Source organism: Arachis ipaensis, chromosome B01 (genome assembly GCF_000816755.2).
Source record: "Arachis ipaensis cultivar K30076 chromosome B01, Araip1.1, whole genome shotgun sequence".
Lineage (NCBI taxonomy): Eukaryota > Viridiplantae > Streptophyta > Magnoliopsida > Fabales > Fabaceae > Arachis > Arachis ipaensis.
The window spans coordinates 7,861,288-7,871,538 of NC_029785.2; the positions used below are offsets into that span (position 1 = coordinate 7,861,288).

Consider the following 10,251-nt stretch of genomic DNA (forward strand, 5'->3'; position numbering starts at 1 on the left):
AAAGTTAGACAAAATTTAGACGCCAAATTATAGACACCATAAAATTAGCCTATATATGTATCTTGGGATAGATGAATTATACTGCTGTACTTTTTTACTTATCTTATTTATATGAGAGATGAAATATGTGTATAAGTAATTCGTCCATGGTAAAAATGAGATAAATCATAAAGTGTATAAACATAAATTTCTGACGTGGGTCTAAATCTGAAATTATAATATTTATTTTATTTATTAAAAAATGAAATTAAAGTGTTTAAACATGAAATAGTTAAATCATTTAAAAAAATGATTAAATACTTTAATTATTAACAAATTTTTTATAAATTAATTTTTTATTGATTTCAATTAAAATTTTAATATGTATATTAAACAAACAAATTTTTAATAAATTTTATTATAAAATAATTAAACCCTAAGAAATATAACTATAAAAAAAAGAGTCCTTATTTAAAACAGTCAAAGGATCAATATATCCGATAAAATAATTTTAAATGACTTATAGAAAATAAAATTTATTAGAAACCAAAATATTCAATTTAAAATTCTTTAAAAAATAATTTAAATATTTACTAGTGTTTAAAAAGAAATAAATTAATGATACTCTCTTATTATTTGTTATTTGCAAATTATTCTTAAGCTTTATGAATCCTTTCTCAGAAAAGAATTAATAATAAAAATAGAAAATAATTTAGCTAATATGAATTTTAAAAATACATGTTAAAATTATCAATAAAAAAAATAGTATAGAGATTTAATTAAAAAAGTAAAGACATAATTATTACACTATATGCATACTTGGATCCGTGATGTAACAAGAAACAACAATGGCTTATGTTTCAGCATAAAAGAGAAATTAAAATACACAGTAGATAGATTAAGTTAGGAATATTGTAGCTTAGTAGTAGTGCTACATGCGTACTTTTTGGAATCAATGTCATAGCTACATACATAGGGGAGAAGTAAGTGAGATGAATTTCGTATGTTTGCATTCACTATTCTTTTTCTTTTCCGCACGGTGGGTAAGACCAATATATCCCATTAAATTTATGTATATCATGCCATAGTTTAGAATACTATTGTTGCAAATGTTGAAGTTAGCATCATTTGAAGCTAGCCAAGAAACGTAGAGGACACTCTTATGGTATTGTAAAGAGTGGGAAAATTGAACATATATATGTTATTCGATTGCCGATTACATGTTCTATGTTCTTTAATTAATGGTAATTTTACATATTTTAGGTGCAATTTCATGTGACCGTAACATTACAATTTGCCGACATACAAAAAGTCATGGATGCCCATGTTCTAAGTATCTAAACCACGTTATATATTCCATAAAACGCGCGCGTACCATCATTAAGTAGAAAAACTAATTGCATATTTAACAAAACAGTGGTGAATGGCAGGGTGATTTTGCTGCTTGTTGGATAATATCGTGATAAAAAATTTAAGTTTTTAATGTATTTGTTTTATTTTTATTAAATAAAAATATTTAAAATTTTTTATTAATAATAAATTTATCATATGTCTTTAAGATACATGTTAACTAAACTCAATTTTTTAAATCAAATTAAAAAGATATTTTAAAGAGTAAATAATTAAATTAATCTTTAAAAGATTAATAATTCTTCAAATTAGTCTCTGGAAATTTTTTTGATCAAATTCATCCTTCACAAATTTTTAACTTAGTCATGCTAGACCTTTTGTCACTTTGTTTGTTGATGGTGTCGATATTTACTAATGTAACATGTTAAGTGACATTTCAACATACACCTAGGAATCACTTTTAGCTTTATGTTTCTAGAAAAAGCGATGAGTGACTTTGCGAGCTCTGCGAGGGTTTCAACACAAGTTCATGACCTAAAACAACGTAGTACAAAGAAAGTCAAAGATCGGGAGGAGATTGATCTGAACAGAAAAGAAGATAGTATAGAGATGGTTGCGAATGATTCAGCTAGATCTACTATTTCACAGAAAATATCGTATAAAGAAACATTACTTTCCTCTCCTGGGGATGCATGAGAGGGGAATATCGTGGATGTGGCAGAGGAGGAACCTAACCCTGAGGATCGATGGTACATAGATATGGAGGCACAGGAAAAGAAAAATAAAGCTTTTGATCCTTGTCCGACCATTCCGGTATCAAAAGATGAGTTCGATGAATGGTGCAAGCCATGGCATGCTGCTTTAGTTGTCAAATTTTTGGGCAAAAAAGTCGGCCTGGGATTCATGGAACAACGTCTAACTAGGGATTGGGTTAAGAAAGGTAAGATAAATGTTATTGATATGGATCGTGACTATTTTCTGGTTCATTTTTCAGATGAGGAGGACTACTCACACGCTCTCTTGGATGGACTATGGATGATCGCAGTGCATTATCTCATTGTTCAGAGGTGGAGACCATTCTTTCTGACATCGGAGAGTACGGTTAAGAAGATTGCGGCATGGTTCCGTATTCCGAATCTTCCTATAAAGCTGTATAATCATCGGTTTCTATGGCAAGTTGGATCAGCTATTGGAACCATGCTAAAGATTGATCGAGCTACCTCCATTCACTCGAGAGGGAGGTTTGCCAGAATTTGTGTTGAGATTGACTTGACAAAAAAATTAGTTCCGAGAATCTCAGTTTTGGGAAGCACTCTTAATATTGAGTACGAAGGACTTCATCTCATTTGCTTTCAGTGTGGAAAATACGGTCATCGTAGTGATCAGTGTAGCGAAGTCGCTGTACGTGTGGAAGGCTCACCGAAGGATGGGAATGTCGAAACGCCGGTCGAGGAGAAGGAGGGTCAGCCAGAAGGCTCAATCACGGGGGATCTTGCTATCCAGAGCAAGTGCGCGAATCAAGGGGTTAATTGCGTTGATCAGGCTCCTGCTGATTTTGGTCCCTGGATGATGGTCAAACGATCACTAAGGAAAAAAAAAACAGAAAAGATATGATCCTGGTAATAAACGCACAGTTAATACTAATGGCCCCCGTAATAATGAAAAGGAAAATAGGGGGATATGAATCAAGGTTCTGAGGATGGGTCTCGCTTCAACATCTTGATTGATGGGGGTGCGGTTACTGCGCAGGATATTTCTCAACATGATGAACTTCCTCCAAAGGCTCCCATGCAATCTGGGCCTCCAACAAGTCAATCCCAAACTATTGTTACTAAACCAATTATGGCTAAAGAAAGGTTTCTCAAAAAAGGAGCAAGCAAAAACCCCCTAAGCCATTAAAGAAGGCCCAACCACAAGAATAGGCCCAATCCTTCCAAAAAAGGGCTTTAAACTTAAACAAAAAATTATTGAAAAGGCTCCTTTGGCCTTTGATTCTTCTGCAGCGGTATTGCCACAAAGCAAGCCTTCCACTTCAAAGGACCCGTACAAGGAGGACATGGAGCAAGCCATTATGGAAAACATGAGGGGTATGGTGAAGCAACAGTGGGAAGATTTCAATGCTACGAGAAATAAAAATACTAGCCACGGGAGCAATGAAGATACAAGCTCTTCGGGGATTCATCGCTGTGCTCATCATTCGGACCCAGAAAATAGACGGAAATCAGTGATTGTGGGATCGGCACCGGAAAAACCACCTGATGCAACTCCATCGTGTGTGACTGGAACAACTGGCACTCAGAAGAACTCCGTGAATCGGGTTAGCAAAACGGATGGGGCTGATGCCTTAGACCGTGTTTAATTTCTGACTCTTTGGTTCTTGGTAACCTTCCCTTTTTTGTTAGTTTCTCATGAATATTCTTACCTGAAACTGTCGCTGTGTGGGCGGAAAGACGTTTCCTAACCTTATTAGAGACCTTAAGAGAGATTATGATTTGAATTTTTGTCATTCTGTTGGAAACCCATATTAGTGGGGATCAGGGAAGGACCGTCAGGAATAGAATAGAGTTTGATGGCATGTTTGTTGAAGATGCAAGGGGCCAATCTGGGGGTATTTTGTGCTTGTAGAATTTGGATAGTTGGAAAGTAGAAATCCTTCGGCACAACTTCCAATTTGTTCACATGAGAATCCACGGCAAGAACTCATCTCCATGAATGTTGACGGCTATTTATGGCAGTCCTCAGAGATCTTTAAGAAAACAGCTCTGGATGGATCTTGAAATTCTTAGTGAATCTATGAATCTCCCCTGGTGGGTTATTGGGGATTTTAATGCGTATCTGCATGACTTTGAGAGGAAGGGGGGCTCTATTTCTCAGAATAACAGTGCTTGTAGAGACTTTCAAAATTGTGTTTCTAATTGCGGTCTTCTGAATTTAGGCTACTCGGGCTGGCCCTACACTTGGAAGCGTGGTAGTTTGTTTGAACGCCTTGACAGAGGTCTCAGTAATATGGAGTGGCAGATGTGCTTCCCTGATGTTGGAATCAAACATCTCTCTATGTTAAAATCTGACCATTCTCCTCTTCTTCTGCAATTTTCTCATCTTGCCCGTCCCAACAGAAGAAGGAGGCCGTTTCATTTTTTTGCTGGCTGATTATCTTATCCTGATTTTAATAATTTAGTTCAAAGAAGCAGGAAGTTTGAGAACTCTTGGAATAACTGTATGAATGATTTTCAAAATTCTCTCAGAATCTGGAATTCCAATGTGTTTGGTGACATTAATAAAAAGAAATCTAGAATTTTGAGAAGGCAACAGGGCATCACAAACAATATTAGTAATGGATATAATCGGTTCTTAGAAGATCTGCAGGGAAGACTTTGGGCAGAGTATGAAGAGACTTTGGCACAGGAAGAGCTACTCTGGTTTCAGAAATCTCGGTGTAATTGAATACAATTTGGTGACCGTAACACTAAATACTTCCATGGCACTACTATGGCTAGAAGAAGAAGAAATAGAATTGAGGCATTACAAGATGATAATGGGAATTGGATTACAGAGAGTGCTGAACTTGAGATGATGGTAACTTCATTCTATGCTAAGTTATACTTGGATGATACTCCTGACTCTCCTTTTGTCCTGAACCAAAGATTTCCTGGCCTAAGCAATGATGATATAAATCTGATTGGTGGTCACGTTTCTGAGTGGGAAATAAAGGATGCTATTTTTACTATGGGCATCTTTAAAGCACCAAGTAAGGATGAGATTCATGCTGTTTTTAACCAACATAATTGGGATAAGATTGGTGCTGATTTGTGTAGGCTCGTGCAGAATATCTTTAGTAATTCCCACAAGGTGAAAGAGATAAATGAAACTCTCATTGTTTTGATTCCTAAAGTGGAGCCCTCTACTACTTTAAAACAAATGCGGCCGATTAGTTTGTGCAATGTTTCGTATAAAGTTATCACAAAGATTCTTGCCAAGCGGTTGAGATATATTATGGAGAAGCTTGTCCAGCCGACGCAATGCAGTTTTGTCCCTGGCAGGCATAGCTCTGATAATATCATCATCACTTAGGAGGTCATCTACTCCATATGAAGCAAAAAGGGTGATAAAGGCTGGATGGCCATTAAGATTGATTTGGAAAAAGCTTATGACAGATTGAAATGGAGTTTTATTAAGAATACTCTTGATGATATTGGGATCCCATCTCACATCTCTAATCTCATATGTACGTGTATCTCTTCAGCTAGAATGAAAATGCTTTGGAATGGAGAAGTTTTTGATGAATTTACTCTTTCTAGAGGAATTCGTCAAGGTGATCCTATTTCACCTTATATTTTTGTTTTGTGAATGGAACGTCTCTCTCAGCTCATATCAGAAGCGGTCAACCTGGGTTACTGAAAACCCATCAGACTTAATAGGGGTGGTCCTGAGCTCTCTCACCTCTGTTTTGCCGATGACTTGATTCTCTTTGCTGAAGCCAGTTTGGAGCAGGCCCAGATAATTGATAGAGTTCTTGGTGTCTTTTGTGATAGTTCCGATTAGAAAGTTAATACTGAGAAGACTAGGATCTTCTTCTCCAATAACGTGGGGCATCATATAAGAAATGATATTAGTGAAGCCTTACATTTTCAGAGAACAAATGATCTCAGAAAGTACCTTGGAGTCCCCCTTATCCACTCGAGGGTGACACGGAACACTTACAACAGAATTATAAGCAAATTAAATATAAGACTCAGCAGTTAGAAAGCTACATCATTATCTTTGGTGGGGAGAAATACCTTGGTGAAATCTATCCTCTCTGCTTTACCTAGTTATACTATGCAAACTGCTTATTTACCTGTTTCTACTTGTAATATGATTGATTTTAAATGCAGAAATTTTTTCTAGGGTGACACTAATCAGACAAAGAAAGTCCACCTTCTGAGCTGGCATAATGTCTGTAAACCCAAAAATACAGGTGGTCTTGGTATCCGACATGCCAAAGACCTTAACCATGCGTTTATGATAAAAATTGGATGGGGGCTGGTCGACAAAAGAGATCATCTTTGGGCCAGAGTTCTAACGTCTAAATATTGGTGTGGGACTGATATTCTTCCTAATATTAGAAGGATAAATAATGCTTCTAATTTGTGGAAAGGAGTTTGCTGTGCTTGGAAAGATGTTGAGAGCAATACCATATGGAGGATAGGTGATGGATCCAAAATTAATTTTTGAAGTCATCAATGGATTCCAAAACTTGGAACTCTAGACCAGCATGCTACCTAGGTAAGAGATAGCAATTATTCTCCTAATTCTCTAAATGATTTCCTCTCTATTTCAGGGCATTAGGATGATAGGAAGCTAAGAGAATGGCTCCTGGATGAGGTTGTCCAACGAGTCTTAGCAATGGCTCCACCATCACCTTGGAAGAATGAGGATCAGATTGCTTGGGCTTTATCCTCGGATGGGGCGTTCAACCTGAAGTCTGCTTACCAATTCCTTCACACCAATCAGAACCACTCGGACCAAATCTTCAAGCTTGCGTGGAACTGGAAGGGTCCAAAAAGAGTTCGCACCTTTCTTTAGCTTTGTGCAAATGATGCCATTTTGACAAATGCTCAAAGGTTCAGGAGGCATATGACTTTGAACCCCAACTGTCCTCGATGTCAGTCGGAGGAATCCATTGTCCATGTTCTTCGCGACTGTCCTTTTGCAAATAAGTTTGGAAGCTTCTAATTCCCGCGAGAGAGGTTGGAGATTTTTTTACCAGAAGTATGAGAGAATGGCTCACCTCAAACCTCAATAGGAAAACGGAGTGGACTTACTACTTTGGAGTGGGTGCCTCCTCTCTCTGGTGGTTGCGAAATAAATTGGTCTTTGAAGGCAAGGCCACCGACCCAAGGGTTGCTGCAAGCCACATTAGAGCACGTACAAGGAATATTATTAAAGTCATGAAGAAGACTAACCTTCCAAAGAGGAATCATAATAGTTTGGAAAATCTCATTCGCTGGCACCAACCACAGGAGCACTATGTCAAGATTAATGTTGATGGGTCCTACTTCTCCTAATGTGATAATGCCTCCTGCGGGGGGATCTTCAGAGACCACATGGGAAGGTTTATGAAAGCCTTTTCCTGTAATTTGGGTAATTGTACCATTATGCATGCTGAACTTTGGAAAATTATTAAAGGTCTCCAAATAGCAGTTGCTAATGATTTACAGAATATTATTGTGGAGTCTGACTCTCTAATGGCTCTCTTCAGGTTATTAAAACAGGATGTCCAAACTCCCACCCTTATGCAGCTCTTGTACAAGATATCCTGATCCTAAACAGGCGCGTACAAAATATTGATTGGAATCACACCTTAAGAGAGGCCAATACAGTTGCAGATATAATGGCCAAGAAGGGGCATGATCTTCCTATAGGTCTCCACATTTTTGATGCACCTGCACCTGATATTATTTCAGCTTTAACTTTTGACATGTATGGTTCTTTTAGGCTTAGAGGCTTGTAGTTTTTGCTTGCTGTTTTGGGGTTTCTGACCCCGTTACTCCATCAAAAAAAAAAAATACACATAAAAATCTTAATTGACTATTAACATGATTAGTTTATAAAATTAGATCAAATTAACTCCAAATTAAAGAATTCTAATGCCTTAAGTTCTCTCCTCAATTAGGTTTTGATTTAATCTAATTTCATAAACTAATCACGTTAATAATTATTTAAGACTCCTAGATATATGTTGGGGTGTTACTTAATCTGTTACATTAGCAAATTTTGATATTATCAATAAACAAAGTGACGAAAAGACTAACGTGACTAATTTAAAATCTTTAAAGAACAAATTTGATTAAAAAAATTTGGAGACCAATTTAAAAAATGAATAATCTTTTCGAGACTAATTTGACCATTTTTACTCATATTTTACATCATGCCATTATTTTTGTCCACAAATCCACATCGACCAACTTTTAACATTGTGAAGATATTCTGATGATCATCGACCAGGCCCAAACTAGAAGGGATCCTATTTTTTAGATCAAATAGTAGATAAATTATAATACAAGTTCAACATAAATTTGAAATTTCTTATATTATCATTGTTACAAACAAACATGCTACTTAACCAACACGGTTGTGAATGTGACAGATGATTATTAAGTTCTATTTCAATAACGCTGCTGCATTTTGATTTTGACTTTCCCTGATCAAATGAAACTCCAATGTAGCATTTTTGGTTCTAGCAAACAGTAGATAATTGACTTTACTACCATCCAATTGTACTTATATTAAATTAGTGAATAAAAAACCATATAACCAATGATTAAATATGCAGCAATTTATTCACTTTGTTCTGCCTCCATAAACCAAAACAGTAAATAAATCATCAACAACAGGAAAAGCATAAATAATATTATGATATAATGACTTAAGAAATATTGGATTTTGGTGTGGAGTTTGTCTTCATTTTTTTCACCATCCTCTCTTTAATAAGCCTTCTCATTATCTTCCCAGAAGGTGATTTTGGTATGGTTTCTACAAAGTGCACCACCCTCACTTTCTTGTAATGTGCAGCATTTGAAGCAACATAGTCCATGATTTCCTTTTCGGTCACTCTTGCGCCGCGGCTCACGACAACACTCGCAGCTGGGATTTCCCCTGCTTCTTCATCTGGCAACCTGAACCATCATCACAATCTTCAATAAATGACAAAACTTTGTAGGAATTTCAAAAAGAGTGACAAAGATCGATGGTGGCTTGTTACTCACGGCACAACTGCAGCATCTTCAACCGACGGATGAGATAACAAAATGGCCTCTAACTCAGCAGGAGCTACCTAAATTCATCCAAAAAAGACATGTTTCAAAATTTGATGGCTAAAGTTTAAAACATTCATAATGGCAAAATTGTTTATAGAAAGTTATTAGAATTGAGATCAAAGAAGTCTAACTCAACTCAAATGCTAGTTTTTAGAGTGAACATTGTCATGTGAAATTTTATTTTTGAGAAATGTGGGACTTGTAATATATTTATTTTATGCCCAAAAAATCTAAAGCGTGAACATTTACATGTGGATAGTCCAATAATATTGGAAAGTATAGTCTCTAATATCATATTAGAATTGATATCAAAGGGTCTAACTCAATCACAAAAACTAACTCATAGAGTGGAAGATGAATCACAGTTATAATTTTTCTAAAGATCTTATTTTTGAGAGATGTGAGATTTATAATAAAATTCCTAAACTTTGATTAAAAAATAAGGGTTGCGTTATAAATCTTCATATAATGTAGAATACTAGAGTTATTTAACAATCTATTTGATGAATACTAGAGGGTTATCATAATTTATTATTTTTTGTCATTAATGTTAAAAATATGGACTAAAGTATATTATTAAATTACTAAGCGAAAAGAATTGAGTTGTTAACTAAAAATAATAGACAAAAATAATAAATTATGATAGTTCTCTAACATTTCTTAATCTAATTTGCTCTATAATAGATCATATTATTATTATAAGATTAAATTGAACTCTTTCAAAGTTATAACTTATAATGGTGATTCTAATTAACCAAATCAACTTACTTGGAATCCTTTGTATTTAATTAACTCCTTGATGCGATCAACAATAAATATATTCTCTTCATCATCTATGTATCCTACATCCCCGGTGTGAAGCCATCCATCCTTGTCAATTGTATGAGCAGTTTCATCAACCTGTTTATAGTAACCTGTGAACAATGCATATGTAAATGCTCAGAAAATCATGTGGAGTAGAAAACTAAACCAAATCGAAATTCATATCATCACATATCCCAGTGTAACTTTACAATTCGATTATGTTACGTATATATTAAAATCAGCCACTAAAATTAGTTATTAATATAAAATACATATTAAAATATAAATATATATTAAAAATAAATTAAACTACACATAT

The 10,251-nt window shown here is 35.3% G+C and overlaps 3 protein-coding genes across 3 annotated transcripts in view; 2 read left to right on the plus strand and 1 right to left on the minus strand.

Annotated features, from left to right (window-relative positions):
- Positions 2,089 to 2,943, plus strand: LOC107645559. The gene has a single exon (XM_016349621.1). The coding sequence runs from the start codon at positions 2,089 to 2,091 to the stop codon at positions 2,941 to 2,943; it is 855 nt and encodes a 284-aa protein (XP_016205107.1).
- LOC110265090 lies at positions 3,010 to 7,564 on the plus strand. The gene is made up of 3 exons (XM_021107861.1): positions 3,010 to 3,139; positions 3,252 to 3,646; positions 6,650 to 7,564. Exons 1-3 carry the CDS (start codon positions 3,010 to 3,012, stop codon positions 6,671 to 6,673), a joined length of 549 nt encoding a protein of 182 aa, XP_020963520.1. The 3' UTR covers positions 6,674 to 7,564.
- LOC107616407 (4-coumarate--CoA ligase-like 1) overlaps positions 8,385 to 10,251 on the minus strand; it is a 5,476-nt gene continuing 3,609 nt past the window's right edge. Inside the window, exons 4-6 of the mRNA XM_016318369.2 lie at positions 9,897 to 10,042; positions 9,078 to 9,145; positions 8,385 to 8,987 (exon numbers count right to left, since the gene is read on the minus strand). Coding sequence (XP_016173855.1) covers positions 8,738 to 8,987; positions 9,078 to 9,145; positions 9,897 to 10,042 — 464 coding nt within the window. The 3' untranslated portion in view covers positions 8,385 to 8,737. The remainder of the gene's footprint in view (positions 8,988 to 9,077; positions 9,146 to 9,896; positions 10,043 to 10,251) is intronic.